An 18,856-nucleotide genomic window follows, 5' to 3' on the forward strand; every position below is an offset into this window, starting at 1 on the left:
ATTATCATTTCCTTTTTGTACTTGGAGACACAGGAGAGCAGGGAGATCAACAGCGTGGTCCAGGCAGAGCTAATGGCTGGCACAGCTGACAAGCTGGTGTGCATTCTACCACAGTGCAGTGCTGTCTCCATAGCTCCCGTCTCCCCAGGGATGCGTCCTTCATAGCAAGCCCAGACTGCTTTTCCTAAAAGAGGATTCATACTATGTCACACTTCCTTCCACTCAAACACAGCCAATAGCAACCCTAAATGTTCAGCAACACTGTAAGTCCTTTACTACGTGGTCTCAACCTGATTCTCCCCCCACCCCATGCAAGTCAAGCTAAGCCCCCACCACAGTGCACCCCAGCCTTGGGCCTCAGCGGCACTTCCTCTCCCTCCCCCATACCTCCAGGATGCTCCACCAGCTTCCCTCAAGGGCTGTTGCATGTTGTGCCTCCTACAGGAAACCCTGCCTGTTCACTGCAGCTTACCACTCTCCCTTGTCTGTTCCTCTGAAGCCCTTATCTACGCCACCATCACACATCACCATAAGCTTTTTTAATTCTGAAAGACCTCTAGTCTTCAGATTGTAATTCAGCTTCCTCATTAGACATGTACTTAAGGTCACAAAGTCAGTACTGCTCTCAGAAAGGAAAGGTGCTCAAGGTAACCAGAAGTCATTCAAAAAACAGTGTGTGAGAATGACCAGAAGGTTGAAGGCATTGAGGTTGATCTTTTTACAAAAACCTCACGACTCAGACCTGGAGAATGACCCTGGCTGTTGCATAAATACAGCTCTCACCTTCCCTTCTAACAGCGGGAAATGTGGCTCTCAGGAGTGTCTGCACAAGATTTTGTTTGTTTTGTTATTGTTATTCTACCATTTCCAGCTGGCACCTGCTGGCTAACAGAGCACAGGATGACTGGGATGTTTGTGACAGTACCTACGGTAACTCTTGCTGAAATGCAGTCCTATTCTTTTAGGTTTAAAAAGAGGGGTATGTGTATAGAAGTTCAGAGGAGAATTTTCAAAAGCCGCGGGCTCTTGACTTAGTCACATTACTGGCCTTTTGCTACTACAGGACATTGTTGGTGTGGAAACCTCTTTAGGATGTGGGTCACATTTTAGAAACATCACCCTATCAACCATGAAGCCTGCAGGAAGTCGGCAGGAAGCTGAGGAGTAGGCCTGGTTGGGCACATCACAGCTCGAGCTGCTGGAGCTATGAGGAAGCAACGTGGACAGGGCCTAGCCGAAGACTGAGGTTGGCATGGGGCACCCTTTCTGAAGGTGGTCATAGAAGCTGACAAGAGGACTTGAGGGAATGAAGCCACTTCTGACTCAGCCCAGCCTGTGCAGCTGTGTCCAGCAAGAAAGGGCCCCAGGTCCCCGTACACCTGGGTGTGTTACGCCCACTCCATGTCTCCCCCACCACTTCCTCTGGGCCCTGTAGAGGCTTCAGACCCTGGAACCCTCCTGAAGCAGCAGAAGTGGGGAAGCTGATTGCTCAGCATGCACCAAGAAGGAACTGCTATCTTGGCTGCCTGCTCATCTGCCTCATGTCGCCAGAAAGGAAGTACCATGTCACCCCTCGGCAGAGGACACCACTGATGTGCGGTTAGGAGGCCTCAGGCTCAGTGTGAGACCTCGGTCTTGCAGTCGCAAGCTCTCCCAGCCTTGAGGCCTCAGGCTACACATCTAATCTTGGTGGTCCTAATACAACGGAGTTAATAACACTACCTGCTCCTGGGACTGCCTGGCTTGGGATGAAGAACTGATGTGGTGTTCCAGGTGAGGGCTCTATGAAACTGTGTGCCAGAGGAGAGGATGGTGTAAACATTTATGGGCATTCCACTTCTACCTCTACAGCACAGTGCTGTGTAGCAGGGTAAAATGCTAAGACAACCACCAGGGTTTCTCTTTCCCAGTCTCTGTTCCGGGGTAGAGGGAGACAGATTCAGCCAGATGCATTCTTGAATATTTTTCAAACTCATAACAAATACTAAGGTTTTTAACCATGCAAGACAGGCTTTTTAGGTAAGAAGAGCCCTTTCTCCCCTCAGAGCTATAAAAGATCAGCACATAGCCAATGTTGACTTTATGCCTCTGAGGACAGAGCTAGGGGAATCCTGATGGTGTAAGGACAGTCCTCTTGTCCAGATGGAGATAAGAGCTTGGGCAGCTGCAGGAAGATGAAGAGGCTACTGTGAAGACTCTGAGCAGTGCCTGAGCCTCTGGGAGGATGAGTGATGGAGAAAGAAACCTCAGATATTACAGAGATAAGCAAAGCAAGAGAAACTTGGACCTCACGTTTTAGTAAAACCCGGAGGGCAGCGAGCTTTGCTGGGAAGTCCCAGGTGCAGGAAGGAAAGAGAGAGGGTAGCGAGGCAACTTTTTTCGCCCTCAGAACCAGAGAAGAGCTTCTGAAAGCCACCTGGGTCCCCCAGAGGGGCCAGAAAACCAGGAAAGACCTCATAGTTAGGAGGAGTAACCTCATGGCTAAAGGGCAAAGGGGGCTGTGGACGCTTTAGGACAGAGGCCACCAACCTCAGACCAAACAGTGAATGTGCTAGAAACAGTATGACTGTGGAAGGACACTTGTGACCACTGGCCAGATGCCTTTGCCCAGTCAGGAAAATATGGATTCCTCTGAGAAATTAGGATATCCATTCACTGGTGGTTGAGGCAGGTTCCCTTCCCGCCAACGTACCTCACGCACAGCCGCCACCCATCTGTCCGTGGAGGTTAGCGTGTTGCTATGATGTTGAACAGATTTTAGCAGAACTTCCAGATTAAGACGGACTAGGAAAAAAGACCTGGTGATCTACTTCCGAAAGCCAGCCAATGGAAATTCTAGGGAACACAGCAGTCTGACCTGCAACCAATCGCGAGGATGGCGTAGGACCAGGCAGTGTTGTGTTCTGCTGAGCATGGGGTAGCCATGAGTAGCCAACAAGAACAATATCCCTTCCACGAAGGGAAGGGAAAGACATGTAACTGACAGGCCTTAAATCAAGGAACAACTGTGTTTACCCAGACTGACTAAACCAGACTTTCAGTTATTCTAGAAAACTGGAAGAGCTAAGTCAAGTTCAAAAGTGAGGGAAGAGACGTATAGCCTGGTGAAGGTGAGTGATGTCACTAAGATGTACGCAAGAGAAAAGGGCCTTTTGGTAACTGCTATGGCATGTAGCTTTTCAACAACACTAACAACAACCAAAAAATATATGTGTGGGTATTCCAGAACACTTAATTGTGCTCATGAGGAGCCTTTACATAGATCAAGAGGCAGTTGTTCGGACAGAACAAGGGGATACCAATTGGTTTAAAGTCAGGAAAGGTGTGGATCAGGGTTGTATTCTTTCACCATACCTATTTAATTTGTATACTGAGCAATAATCCGAGAAGCTGCACTGCGTGAAGAAGAATGAGGCATCAGGACTGGAGGAAGACTCACTAAAAACCTGCGTTATGCAGATGACACAACCTTGCTTGCTGAAAGTGAAGAGGACTTGAAGCACTTACTAATGAAGATCAAAGGCCACAGCCTTCAGTATGGATTGCACTTCAACATAAAGAAAACAAAAATCCTCACAACTGGACCAGTAAGCAACAACATGATAAACAGAGAAAAGATTGAAGTTGTCAAGGATTACATTTTACTTGGACCCATAATCAACAGGCATGGAAGCAGCAGTCAAGAAATCAAAAGACACGTTGCATTGGGTAAATCTGCTGCAAAGGACCTCTTTAAAGTGTTGAAGAGCAAAGATGTCACCCTGAAGACTAAGGTGCACCTGACCCAAGCCATGGTATTTGCAATCACATCATATGCATGTGAAAGCTGGACAATGAATAAGGAAGACTGAAGAAGAATTGATGCCTTTGAATTGTGGTGTTGGTGAATAGTATTGAATATACCATGGACTGCCAAAAGAACGAACAAATCTGTCTTGGAAGAAGTACAACCAGAATGCTCTTTAGAAGCAAGGATGGTGAGACTGCGTCTTACATACTTTGGACATGTTGTCAGGAGGACTCAGCCCCTGGAGAAGGACATCATGCTTGGCAGAGTACAGGGTCAGTGGAAAAGAGGAAGACCCTCAATGAGGTGGATTGACACAGTGGCTGCAACAATGAGCTCAAGCATAACAACGATTGCAAGGATGGCGCAGGACCGGGCAGTGTTTCGTTCTGTTGTGCACAGGGTCGCTATGAGTCGGAATCGACTCGACGGCACTTAACAACAACATGTAGACATGTATCTGTATAAGTATGTATATGTGAGTATATATAGGTGCATGCATATGTATATGCATGTATATGTGGTTATGAACATACATTTACATATATACAATAAAGCACATAAGAGGCACAGTTATGGATACTTCTTAGAGATAACCAAACACCTTACAGGATTGGTTTTCTGGGTTTGAAGGCTAGGATCCAAGTCTCATGGGACAGCTCAGTCAATCAGCATACTATAGTTCACAGAGTTTATGCTCTACATCCTAGTCTGGTGAGTAGTGTCTGGGGCCTTACAAGCTTACAAGCTTACAAGTGGCCATCTAATATACAACTATTGCTCTATACTCACCTGGAGCGAAAAAGAAAGGAGGAAACCAAATACTCAAAGAAGAAACTAGTCTACAGGTCTAATGGTCTACATGAACTATGACTTCATCTACCCTGAGACCAGAAGAATTAGATGGTGCCCAGCTACCACCACCAACCGTTCTGATCAGGGCCACAAGAGATGACAGAATGGGAGAAAAATGTGGAACAGAACCTTAAATTCTTTAAAATCCAGACTTACCAAACCAGTTGAGACTGGAGGAATCCCCGAGACGACTGCCCTGAGATACTCTTTAAACCTTGAAGTGAAACTTGCCCCTGTGGTCACCTTTTAGCTAAATAACAGACTGGTTCTCAAAATAAATAACATCATCTGTGAGTACTGCGCTCCTTCAAAAAAACACCGTTTGGTATGAGACCAAACGGTCGGCAATTATTTTAAAACAAAGATGAGAACGCAAGGGGGCAGAGAATCTAGATTAACGGAAATGGAACAACCAGAATGGAAAAGATGAGAATGCTCACTCATTTTGAAGAATGTAACCAAGGTCACTAACCAATTTGTTAGAAATTGTTGAATGGGAACCTAAACTGCTGTGGGAACCTTCACCGGAAACACAATAAAATATTATTAAAAAAAAAAAAAGTAATGAACAAGAGTAATAGTTCTGCTGAGGGCAGAGGAAGGGGATGCTGCATTTCCATCTGGAGTGCAAGCCATGCTTCCCTCTGTCACCACATCGTGGCCAGGCTGTGGCTGGTTACACACTTTCAGATTAAGACAGACCAGGAAAAAAGACCTGGTGACCTGCTTCTGAAAGCCAGCCAATGGAAATTCTACGGAACACAACGGTCTGATCTGCAACCAATCGTGGGGACGGCATAGGGACTAAAGATATCCCCATGGGGGAAAGCAGACACCCAAGGGCCAGCAGTGAGCTGCCTACATCCCTGGCACTGCAGCTCAGTCCAGCACTAGGACACTGGGTTGCCCAGAGTGATGGAACACGGGAAGCCCCATGGCACCAGCCTTTCCCTGTAAATGCTCTGGGGGCTCAGGTATGTGCACAGATACTCCAGTCTCTACCTTGGACCAGGGCACATAGCCTGAAGGTCACCTTCAGAATTAGTTCCCCTCAAAGCTCAGCACTGCTGATGTGAGTTTAGGCAGCACACTCCACGTGCTACAGGAAAACCCTTTCTATGGAGAGCCCCTGAAATCCTGAACTGCCCCACCCATTGGGTCCAGCAAAAGCACCTAGCTCGTGGTGGGTCCTTCTTCAATACCCTGCCAGCACGGCAAGAACTGATGGAAACTGTTTGCCTTTCAGGTTAGAAACCTCCCTTTTTTTCTTTTATTATTGTTATTCTATTTGGAAGAAGTGAACCACTGGGAATTTCAGTAGCCGGAAGTTACCTTGGGGCAATGCTGTCCAGTGGACTGTCCACTATGGAAGCCACCAGCCAAGTCAAAAAGTAGCACTTACCATGTGGTCGGTGAGGCTGTGGAGCTGAATTTTGAATTTTAATTAAGTTAAATAAAAAAATTAATTAATTTAGATAGCCACATGTGGCTAGTGGCTATTGGACAGCTCAGCCTTAGACCAATATTTAAAAAAAAAAAAAATCAAGGGATTACAAAGAAACCTCTTCTTTTATTTCCTGTCTATTGGCCCCAGGGAGCCCTGGCGGTGCAGTGGTTAATACAGGTGCTAACTGGGAAGTTGGCAGTTCAAATCTACCAGCTGCTCCTTGGAAACCCTATGGGACAGTTCTACTTTGTCTTACAGGGTTACTATGAGTCGGAATTGACTTGATGGCAACGGGTTTGGTTTTTTTATTGGCTCCGGGCCTCTGTACATACTGTTCCCTCTGCCTGAAATGCTTTTCCCTTCACACATGCCTAGCTAACTCTGCCTCCTCCCAGGGCTCTCCCCTTTCCAGCCCACTAAGTCAAGGCTTCTTGTTAATTTCCCCAATAGCACCCTGACCTTTTATGGCAGCTTCCCACAGTGTCAGCACATCTGTGTGCAGCTGTTTGTCAGTCTCCCTTGCTAGATTGCAGGTACCTGAAGGATGGGTCTGTGCCTGCTTTGCTCACCACCACATCCCCAGAGCCTGACTCAATGAGCATTTTGCGAGTGAATAAAGGAAGATGGGAAGTGAGGAAAGGAGAAAGAGGACATTAGTCTATGAGCCTCTCTTTCTCAGCACTGCCATTCTCTGTGGCCAAGCTGGCCCCGCTCCCTCCAGGGGAAAGGCCTTGAAGGCACTATCAGTCAGGGAGAAGGCAATGACCCTCTGTGGACCTCTAACCTATTTGTACCATGAAGCCAAAGTATTCCACAAGCAAGGTCCTTGCCCAAAGCAGTATCCACTCTAGTGCTTAATGTCTTCCCGTTATTCATTCACTCATTCATTCAACAAGGGATTACTGAATGTCAGCTCTGTGACACACGTTCCTCTGGGAGCTAGAGGTACAGCTGGACAAGGTCGCTGAGAAGGCTGGCAGTAAACAAGTGAACGCACACATCTGTAATGGTCATTTCTGTGTGTGTGAAGGAGGGCAGGAAAGGAATTGAACACGGTGACATGACGGTGGGGGGCTACTTATCAGTAGGATGGTCAGGGTGAGCCTCCCTGGGGAGAGGACCTCTGAGGTGGGACCTGGAAGCCGAGTAGGGGCCAGTCAAGCAGAGGATACAGCAAGTATACCAAGGCCTGAGCAGGAGACAACTTGCAGAACTCGAAAAGCAGAAAGGAACCCAAAGTGGTCAGAGTATTGTAAGAAGAAGTCAGAGGGGTGGGCCTGGCCAGGTCATACTGGGTCCCAAAGATCATGGTGAGGAGTGCAATGGGCAGGAACATGCACTTAGCACACCAAACCTGTTGCCGTCGAGTCAATTCCGACTCAAAGAGACCCTATAAGACAGAGTAGAATTGCCCCATAGGATTTCCAAGGAGTGGCTGGTAGATTCGAACTGCTGACCTTTTGGTTAGCATCCTAGTTTGTAACCACTGCACCACCAGAGCTCCGTGCAGCACACGGTGGGGTCTTAAGTATTTGCAGAATGAACAAATGTGGTGGGATGCAGGGGAATGACACGTGATTTATGTGGATAAAGACCATCCAACCCCCTGCAGCATGGTCCCATCAACCATGGGTGTGTGCGCAGAGAAGGCATGCGACCCCGCAGAGGGCAGTGGGCTGCCACACCTGCCGCCCTGCCCCGGGGGTAGGAAGAAGCCCGATTACCGAAGACAGCCGCCTCATTTTACTCGACCGCTGGTTGCGGGGCTTAACCAAGAGCTTGTGCTTGGCAGCAGAGTTGTCCAGGCAGGAGGAGAACTCTGGGGGGTAATCAAAATCAGCCACAGGCGCGATGCTGCTGTCCGAGGTCCGGGGGGAGACCGAGGCGTCACTCGTGTGGTCTGGCGATAGCGGCCGGGATGAAGAAACTAAAGAGACCTTGATGGGACAAGGAGAAGACACACCAAGCATTAACATCACAATGTGAAATGGGTACAGCCAACGTACCAACTCTCCCCTTTTATTACGCTTAGTCTTCCTGCTCTGTCTTTGGGCTTTACTTGTGGGGAAAGAGTTTAAATTTGACTCTCAACAGGGAGGATGTTGTGATGCTCCTTTAGAAAGTTCCATGGCTGGGAGTTTCAAATGTCGGGGCATGTATCCGTTAGCGTTCACCAGAGAAACAGATCCACCAGGGGATGGATATATATATATATATATATGTATATATATATATATATGTATGTATGCATGCATGTAGATGGATATATACATATGTATGACCTCCCAGCATGAGGCAAATGGCTAAGCACTTGGCTGGTAACCAAAAGGCTGGAGGTTCGGGTCCACCATGAGGCACCTTGGAAGAAAGGCTTGGAGATCTACTTCCAAAAAATCAACCACTGAAAACCCTAAGCGGTACAGTTCTACTGACATGCTTGGGGTTACCAATGAGTCGGAATCAACTCTACCTCAAAAGGTTTACATATATATGCAGGTATATGTGGATTTATGCACCAACCACTAACGCCAAAGTTAAAGAAATGGAAGATTTTTTATCAACTTCTGCAGTCGGAAATTGATCAAACGTGCAATCAGGATGCATTGATAATTACTGGTAATTGGAATGAGAAAGTTTGAAACAAAGATGAAGGATCATTAGTTGGGAAATATGGCCTTGATGATAGAAATGACGTGAGAGATGACATGACAGAATACTGCAAGACCAATGATGTATTCACTCGAAATACCTTTTTTTCAACAACACAAACGGCTACTATACATGTAGACCTCACCAGATATTATGCACAGGAATCAAACGGACTACATCTGTGGAAAGAGACAATAGAAAAGCTCAATATCATCAGTCAGTACAAGGCCAGGGGCTGACTGCAGAACAGACCATCAATTGTTCATATCCAAGATCAAGTTGAGGCTGCAGAAAATTAAAACAACTCCACGAGGGCCAAAGTATAACTCTGAGTATATCCCAGCTGAATTTAGAGACCACCTCAAGAACAGATTTGATGCATTGAACATTAACAACCGAAGACTAGATGAGTTGTGGAATGACATCAAGGACATCATACATGAAGAAAGAAAAAGGTCATTAACAAGACAAGAAAGAAAAAAAAAGACCAAAATGGATGTTAGAAGAGACTACGAAACTTGCTCTTGAATGTAGAGCAGCTAAAGCAAATGGAATAAATGATGAAGTAAAAGAGTTGAACAGAAGATTTAAAGGGTGGCTCAAGACGACAAAGTATTATAATAAAATGTGCAAAGACCTGGAGCTAGAAAACCAAAAGGGAAGAACATACTTGGCATTTTTCAAGCTGAAAGAACTGAAGAAAAAATTCAAGCCTTGAGCTGCAACACTGAAGGATTCTGTGGAAAACACTGAACAATACAGGAAGCATTGTAAGAAGATGGAATGAATACACACAGTCACTCTACCAAAAAGAACTGGCCGAAGTTCAACCATTTCAGGAGGTATTGAAGGATGAAGCCCGAGCTGCACTTGAAGGCATTGGAAAAAACACAGCTCCAGGAACTGACAGAATACCAATCCAGATGTTTCAACAAACAGATGCAATGCTGGAAGTGCTCACTCGTCTATGCCAAAAAACTTGGAAGAGAGCTACCTGGCCAACCAACTGTAAGGGCTCCGTACTTGTGCCCATTCCACAGAAAGGTGATTCAAGAGAACCCAGATATTATTTAAAAAATCATTAATATCACACACAAGTAAAATTTTACTGAAGACAATTAAATAACAGTTAAAGCAGCACACTGGCAGGGAACTGCGAGAAATTCAGGCTAGATTTAGAAGAGAGTGTGGTACAAGGGATATCATTGCTGATGTCAGATGGATCCTGGCTTGAAAGTAGAGAATGCCAGGAAGATGTTTACTTGTGTTTTATTGACTATGCAAAGGCATTTGACTGTGTGGATCATAACAAATTATGGATAACACTGCAAAGAATGGGAATTCCGGAACATTTAATTGTGTTCACACAGAACCTGTACATAGACCAGGGGCAGTCTTTCAAACAGAACAAGTGGGTATTGCATGGTTTAAAATTAGGAAAGTGTGTGTCAGGGTTGTAAACTTTCACCATACTTATTCAATCTGTATGCTGGCAAACAATCTGAGAAGCTGGACTATATGAAGAACGTGGCATCAGAATTGGAGGAAGGCTCATAAACAACCTGTAATACGCATATAACACAAGCTTGCTTGTTGAAAGTGAGGAGGACTTGAAGCACTTGCTGATGAAGATCAGACCACAGCCTTCAGTATGGATTACTCTTCAACATAAAGGAGGCAAAAACTCCCACAACTGGACTTATAAGCAACATTATGATAAATGGTGAAAAGATTGAAATTGTCAAGAATTTCAATTTACTTGGATCCATAATCAATACCCACGGAAGCAGCAGTCAAGAAATCAAATGATGCTATTGCATTAGGGAAATGTGTGGCAAAATATCTCTTTAAAGTGTTGAAAAGCAAAGATGTCACCTTGAAGACTAAGGTGCACCTGATTCAAGCCATGGTATTTTCAATCACCTTATATGCATGCAAAAGCTGGACAATGACTAAGGAAGAGCGAAGAAGAGTTGGTGCCTTTGAATTATAGTGTTAGTGAAGAATACTGAATATACCAGGGACTGCCAGAAAAATGAACAAATCTGTCTTGGAAGAAGTACAGCCAGAATGCTCCTTCGAAGTGAGGATGCTGAGATTTGGCCTTATTCATTTTTGATATGTTATCACGAGGGATCAGTCCCCGGAGAAGGACATCATGCTTGGTAAAATAGAGGGCCAGCTAAAAAGAGGAAGACCCTTAACGAGATGGACTGACATAGTAGCTGCAACAGTAGGCTCAAACATGGCAACGACTGTAAGGATGGTGCGGGACTGGACACTGTTTCATTTCTTACATGGGGTTGCTATGAGTCGGCACCTAGCAACAATGACAACAAAACACATGAATGTATATATGTATATTTATACACATACATACATATGTGTGTATATATGTATGTCTATATATATGTTGTTGTTAGTTGCCATTGAATCAGTAGAGAGATTTATTTTAAGGAATTGGCTCATGCAATTGGGTGGGCTAGCAAGTCCAAACTTTGTACTGTAGGTAGCAGGCTAGACACTCGGGCAGGATTTCTACGTTACAGTCTCAAGGCAGAATTCCTTCTTCTTCATAAACCTCAAGTATTTCTGCTCTTAAGGCCTTCCACTGATCGGATAAGGCCCACCCACACTGTCAAGCATAATCTCCTCTTCTTAACAACTTCAACTGACTGTGATATTAATCACACCCACGAAGTATCTTCACAACAATAGCTAGACTAGCGTTTGACCAAACCACTGAGCACCAAAACCCAGCCAAGTCGACACATAAAATCAACCCTTCGTGCCCAACCCCTGAAAACCGGTCACATATTTCCCATAACAAGCAGAGGACCTGTTGTTGGCAGCCTTAGCAGGATGACTTTGCCTTCACCCTCCTGGTATCAGCTGGCACAAGGCCTTTTTAGATATGGGCTGCTTTCTCTGATGAAAGAGACCAGTCCGACTTCTCCAAGGGCAGAGTCAAGCTTGGTCCTGTCTCTGGGTGGCCCAGAGATGTGATTTTAGGGGCTGGGGCACAGGAACTGCCTAGCTCACCACCCAGCATTCCATCACTGTGGCTTCCTTTGTTCATTCTGGAAGGTTTCCGCTTCTTCATAAGTCCTCTTGGGGAAATCTGGCTTTACGTTACCATCTGTTAAGTTACAAATATGTCCCTAGTTTACAGCTCAGTGACAGTCCCTGGGCGGTGCAGATGGCTTGTGCTCATCTATTAACAAAAGGTTGGCGGTTTCAACCCACTCAGTGGCACCACATTAGAAAGGCCTGGAGATCTGCTTCCAAAAGGTCACAGTCACTAAAAACCCTATGAAGTGCACTTCTACTCTGACACAGATGGGATCACTATGAGTTGGAATCGACTTGATGGCAACTGGTTTATGTTTTCTGGCTTGGAGCCCCATATTGAACAGATGCTCAATAATCTTTGCTAAAAGAGAGAGAAAGTCAGAAAGATGCCACTATTAAGGACAGGTTCTGGCATAGGGACTGGTCCCTGTAAGGGAATTAGCTCAGAGAGGAACTTATTTTCCATGTTAATGTTAAAAAAAAAAACAAAACACCATTGCCGTCAAGTCGATTTTGATTCATAGCGACCCCATGGGACAGAGTAGAACTGCCCCATAGGGTTTCCAAGGAGCGGCTGGTAGATTCAAACTGCCGACATTTTGGTTAGCAGCTGAGCTCTTAAACACCACTATGCCAGGGCCCCATGTTAACATCAAGGCCCCCATGGAGTACAACAGGTATCCCTGTGAACTGACTGGAGACAATGACTAAAATGAGTGAGAAACAGTCATAAGTAAACATCATCTATTTTATTTTGGTCCTCTGGTTTAGCTACTCAGGTACTTACAGGGATAAAGCCTAAAAAATTACTTTTAAAATAAACCACAGGACTAGTGGCCATGACTGTGTCTCTTCCTGTGGCTTTGGCCTTCAGGGCTGTAGCTAAAAGGAGACCTGGTGGCACAGTGGTTAAAGGTCTCAACTGCCAACTGAAAAGTTCGAACCCACCAGCCGCTCCATGGGAGGAAGATGTGGCAGTCTGCTTCCGTAAAGATTACCGCCTCGGAAACCCTATGGGGCAGTTCTGTTCAGTCCTGTAGGGTCGCTATGAGTCGGGATCGACCAGATGGCAACGGGTTTAGTTGTAGCTAAGGACTCAGGAAGTAACCTTAGATTGGCAAGGGATACCTTTCTCAGATAATTCTCCTTAAGGGTCACAAACAGGATATGTCCCTTCCAAAATCACATAGAATCTTTAATTCTTTCCCTTGGAACAAAGTATAAACACTTGTTTTGGAGTCAGGCTCTCCTTAATAAACAGGGTTAGAGGTTACCTGTTCTTCTCACTGCCTGTCCCAGCTAAACTCCTTGACTTCATGCTCATAAATGTCTTTGCAGGACTTTTCTTTCACTCTGGTGGCGCAGTAGTTAAGCGCTTGGCTGCTCACCAAAAGGTCGGCAGTTGGACTCCACCAGCCACTCCTTGGAAATCCTATGGGGCAGTTCTACTCAGTCCTATTGGGTCACTATCAGTTGGAATGGACTCAACGGCAATGGGTGGGTCTGGGACTCAACACAACAGACGAGATCAGCTGCTTTGCAAATGCAGTGACCCCATGAATGAGGAAGAGTGTGCTGCCTGTGACAGCCCTGGTACTTTAGCCACTCCTCTGTATAAGCTCCACGCCCCGAAGGTCCCAAAGGAGAACCGCCTCCATTCCTCCTCTGCCCTGCCTTTGCACTGCCTCTCTTTGAGAGCAGTGAGGGCACGAAGGCTGCAGTGGAATGAGCGTATAGTCCTGGGCTCAGGCCCACTCTGGCCACAATCTCAGTGACCTTGGCAAGCTCAACTTCCTGAGACTCATGGCAACCATCTGTCACTTGTGCAAAGTGCCTGCTATAGATGATCTAGGAAATAGAACTTCTCTCATCACAGACTCTAACTTCTCCATCTCTACTGTCATTCTGAGAGTTCCTGGGGCCTGGAAAGACCAAAAGGAGCCCTGGTGGTGCAGTGGTTAAGCACTTGGCTGCTAACTGAAAGGTCAGCAGTTCAAACCCACCAGCTGCTCTGTGGGAGAAAGATATGGCACTCTGCTTCTGTAAAGATTAGAGCCTTGGAATCCCTATGGAGCAGTTCTGTGTTGTTCTACAGGGTCGCTGTGAGTTGGAAAGACCAACACCTTCATGACTGAGGAGAATCATGAGTTCTGTCCATGATCAGTGAAGTAACTACGTGGAGGCCGGGGCTGTGGGAGAAATGCGAGAAGAATGAAAGAGTAGAGAAGCTGCTGGTATTTCCATCATTGGGCCAGCAGCACCTAGAACACTGATATTTGCACTGCTTACTCCTAGTCACCCAGTTTGTCTTGAAATCTAGATACTTCTAGAAGATTCTAGAAGCAGAAGATTTAAAAGTTTATCATGTGGCCCTTTGTAGGGGGAACTTGGCTCAAAGGGCCATGAGGAAACAACTTGGGTTTCAGAGACTTTTTCTGTAGTGACTCTGGGTGACAACGGCCTTATAATGTTTCTCCTCAAAACAGAAGAGCCCACCCAGTAAGAAGCAGATGAGGAAATTATCAGCAGACATGAGGCAGTGATGGTGCGACTGGTGAAGAGAAGTATGCTGGACCTGGGCTCGTGCTGTCCGTTCCTTTCAGGGGAAAGGGAGACACCAATCCACCTGACCTCATTTAATCCTCTCCAAAGTCCTCTGAGGACACAGATTCTAAGAGGTGGTAGAATTTGCTCAAGGCCTCGCTCTTTACTAGAGAGGCAGGCTGTGTCCATTTGCTGCCAAAGTCCATGTTCTTTCCACTACATCACCTTCCCTCATCGCCTGGAGCAGAAGACTTACCAGTTCAGCACCCTCCAACCAGCATTTCCTGCTTAATGGCAGGAAACCGAAAACGTGACCAGTGTGACACATAAATTTACCTTAAAAATCACTGGATAAAATTTCATCTGTTGTTGCTACCTCCCATGGTATTGAAATTTAAAAAACAGATGAAAAAGTAACAATGTCATGTGTCCTGAAAACCTATTTCATCAGGCAGCATCATCAAATACTTGCTACTGAAGACTTTTCTTGACAAGAATCTTCAAAATGTTTCTCTGCCAAACATGTGGGTCTGTGTAAGGTGTCAAAATAGGAAAAAAATAATAGCCCACAATCCCATCCTTTGGGGATTAAAGGCGCCATTATCTCAAATACTACAGGTTATATAAGCACATTTTAAAGGGTGCATTGTTTCTCCCTCACAATCAGCTAATTGTGCACAAAAAGCTTTTGGGGTAGTAATGTGGTTATTGTGTCTTTGAAATCATGATAAAGATGGCCTTTTTTTTTAAGTCTTAAAGGCCCATATTTTGTCATTATGAGTCGGAATCCACTTGATGGCAATTTTTTTTTTTTTTTAATGAAGCTTGCGGAGCCCTGGTGGTGTAGTGGTTAAGAGGTTAGCTGCTAACCAAAAGGTTGGCAGTTCAAATCTACCACCTGCACCTTAGAAATGCCATGGGGCAGTTCTACTCTCTCCTACAGGGTTGCTCGGAGTTGGAATTGATTCAACGGCATCAGTTTTTTTTTTTTTTTGAACCTTGTGTGTTGTGCATATTAACCCAACAACTGATAAAATCTCAGAACATTTTTCATAATGTATCTACCACCAGAGGGATGTTGAGAAAGACATGGTCGCACTGGCCTCATGTGAGGGGCTCCTGCTCAGCTAATGTTGGACTCTGTGCATCTCGTTGTTTTGCAGGTTTGGAGGTGGGCTCACCCCTTAATGAATGGGTTTAGGAATTACCTGTTGCCCTTCTTCACCGCCTGTCCCAGCTAAACTCAGAGAACTAAGATGCTCATGTGGGATGGAATGAGGGCCATCAGTCAACAAGGGGCAATGAGGTGGCTCCGGACAGCCATCCATCGGCCCACCGCATGGCTCAAAATGTACACATTCTCATCTGGTCCCAAGGTTGCAGCACTGAAGCTGCACACACAGAGGGTGGGGACAAAAACTGTGTCCTTCATGTTCACAAGGGAACGTGAGGGAAGTCACAAGCCTAACCACTTTCCCCTCCAGAATTTAAGGGCTTCAGGTTCTAAAGGGCACATGATCGGCTCGTACTCCAGGGAGGGAGTTAAACCCCCTGTAATGGATTGAACTGTGTCCCCCAAAAAATATGTGTCAACTTGGTTAGGCCATGTGTAACTGTCCTCCATTTTGTGATCTTCCTATGTGTTATAAATCATAATCTCTGCTTGTGGTTAAAAGGATTATTCAGGTCACCTCCCTGGTCCAAAAGGGAGTTCCCTGGAGTGTGGCCTGCACCACCTTTTATCTCTCAAGAGATAAAAGGAAAGGGAAGCAAGCAGAGAGTTGGGGAACTCATACCACCAGGAAAGAAGCACCAGGAGCAGAGCCCGTCCTTTGGATCTGGGTTCCCCGCACCTGAGAAGCTCTTCGACCAGGGGAAGATTGATGATAAGACCTTCCTCCAGAGCCAACAGAGAGAAAGCCTTCCCCTGGAGCTGACGTCTAGGACTTATAACCTACTAGACTGCGAGGGAATAAATTTCTCTTTGTTAAAGCCATCCACTGTGGTCTTTGTTACAGCTGCCCTAGATAACTAAGACTACCACCCTTGTCCTCTCTCCTTCCTCCCTGAGGACAGTGAGCACACCCAAAGGCCCACACTCCTGGGGCCCCAGGGACAGGCCTCCTCTGCAGCAGAACCAGCAGAACTGCTCTCTCACCAGCCCTGTGTGAATCCCCTGAAGCGGGAGCTTGTTTAAACTCAACCAGACCACACCCTTCCGCGTGCTTTGACATCAGCGGTGCTCTGAAAACCCACAAATGCACACAAATTGCGTGAGTGTTCCTTCCCCTGCCATTGTGGGGGCAAGGGGTCTTCCGAACGTCCAAATTTAAGTAGCTTCTGAATGTAATTCAAATCAGCTCAGGTGCAAGACAGTTGTTGTCGATTGTACTGTTTCCCCTCAAAAAAGCTGTGCTGAAGTCCTAACCCCTGTATGTGGGGAAACAGGGGTTTCCTTTGTAGGTGTTACCTGTTCACGATGTCATACTGGAGCAGTATGGATCCTACTCCTATATGACTGGACAGAGAGGACACACAGAGAAACAGGGTCACACACACAGCGAAGACACCGGGACAGGATCAATCCAGAAGCAAAGAACGCCAAGGATTGCCGGCAGCTAAGAGAAGCTGGGAAAGAGGCACAGGGCCGTTCCTCTCTCAGGGCCCTCAGAAGGAATCGACTCGGCTGATTCCCTGAACTTAAACTCCTCAACTCCAAAACCGTGAGAAACTAAATTTCTGTTCTTTAAGCCACCCACAAAGTGGTGTCCTGTTTGGGAGCCCTAGGAAGCTAAGACACCAGTGATCACTAATGAAGGCCCCACAACTCCATTAGGGACAGTCCCTTGCGCAGGGCAAAAGTGGCCAGGCTCTCGGGATGCACACAGGCAGGCCCGAGGTTATAAAAACAGGCCTCTGGCCTTTCACTCTTTTTCAAGTGTAACATGGATAACTTCAACTTCTATCCGCCCTACAGGCTTGTCTACAAGGGAGAAATAATAACATACATTACCACTTAGGAGACTTGGTGGCGCAGTGGTTAAGAGCTCAGGCTGTTAACCAAAAGGTCAGCAGTTCGAATCCACCAGCCACCTCTTGGAAACCCAATGGGGCAGCTCTACTCTGTCCTACAGGGTTGCTATGAGTTGGAATCAACTTGACGGCAGCTGGTTTTGGTGTTTTATGTACAACTACATTGTGTAGGTTTAAAATGGCGGCATCATGAGCTACATTGTGTGTGAGAATGAGCTCTGGCTCCTCAGCCTCCCCCTTGCTGATTCAATGGGGGAAGGTGGTACTCAAGGCCAGTTCTGCCTGCTGTTGAGGTCATAAACATTTGCCCTGCTTGTCAAACTTTGTCTGCTGCTGTGTTTACCAGCACCACACCTCGCATTTCTGCCCCAACCCAATGGGTTCTCACAGTCATAGGCTCAGAGAAATGGGAATCAAGATTAAGTCCTATATACACTTACTACTCCCTTCTCCCTCTGGACAAATGCTATGATAACAGAAAACAGACACAAAGGTGTTTCGCTTCTTTTAAATGGGGTGACTGGTCTGGTCATCTGCTTAGACAGGAATTACGAGGTATAGGGTTGATTGTATCAGACTGATAACTATCAGGACAAATGTTATCAAAACCACATCTCTTAACAAGACCTGAATTTCTGCTCCAAGAATGACAACAAATATACAGCCCAAAGACCAACTGCGGGTTCCAGTGACTTGGCCGGGAACATCTGCTGGCCCGTACTGAGATGGCCACAACTACCACAGAGATCTTCAGAAGGCACACAGGGACAACCACTGTTCCTCAGACGCCCTCCACAGCAGGCAAGGATGGAGACACACGGAGGTGCACTTGCCTTTATGGTTGTGCCAGGGCCAACATCGTGCAGCAGGGACATCTCTGGGGGGCTCCTGGGCAGCCCATCGTCCTCAGAGCTCATGCCGGCATCATCTCCACGCTTGACAGGAAGTCCCCCAAGGGGAGGTGGCGGCCCCATCTTCACATTACATTGTATTTTTAACTAGATTGGAAGAAAGAACGTTTGCTCTTTACTTCATCAGCGATGTTTCTCAACAAACCCTCCTATGTACTCATTCAGGAAATATTTTTGGCATCCGTGCCTGGTGCAGAGGACTGAACTGAAAGAGCCGCCAGCTCTCCTGAAGCCATCTTGAAAATGAATGGCTCTAACTAGCATGAATCAAGACCCAGCTGTAACTAACTTGGTGTATCTTCTGCTGTGTGACGTGCATGCGATAGATCAAATAAAACGAGCAGAAACAATTTAAAAACATCTTTGCCATAATTACCAAGTGACCCTGCCATGTAAAAAGCGTTACCTGAAGAGCTTTGATCCGATCACACACATTTTCTTGGGAAAACACCCGCACAGGCCGAGCAGGGTCCTGTCCTGACTCAGGGAAGAAAATACTGTCGTGTGAGAGGGCCCGGCTGCCCAGCGTGCCCCTCGACTCCCTAGGAGAAAAGAGGC

The 18,856-nt window shown here is 46.2% G+C and overlaps 1 protein-coding gene across 2 annotated transcripts in view; it reads right to left on the reverse strand.

Annotated features, from left to right (window-relative positions):
* Positions 1-18,856, reverse strand: part of CRACDL (CRACD like) — a 157,999-nt gene that overhangs the window by 32,516 nt on the left and 106,627 nt on the right. For both annotated transcript variants that reach the window (XM_064268446.1, XM_064268447.1), the window contains exons 4-6: positions 18,705-18,840; positions 18,221-18,385; positions 7,814-8,026 (exon numbers count right to left, since the gene is read on the reverse strand). In XM_064268446.1, the coding sequence (XP_064124516.1) occupies positions 7,814-8,026; positions 18,221-18,385; positions 18,705-18,840 (514 nt within the window). The remainder of the gene's footprint in view (positions 1-7,813; positions 8,027-18,220; positions 18,386-18,704; positions 18,841-18,856) is intronic.

The sequence above is a fragment of the Loxodonta africana genome, chromosome 15, assembly GCF_030014295.1.
Source record: "Loxodonta africana isolate mLoxAfr1 chromosome 15, mLoxAfr1.hap2, whole genome shotgun sequence".
Lineage (NCBI taxonomy): Eukaryota > Metazoa > Chordata > Mammalia > Proboscidea > Elephantidae > Loxodonta > Loxodonta africana.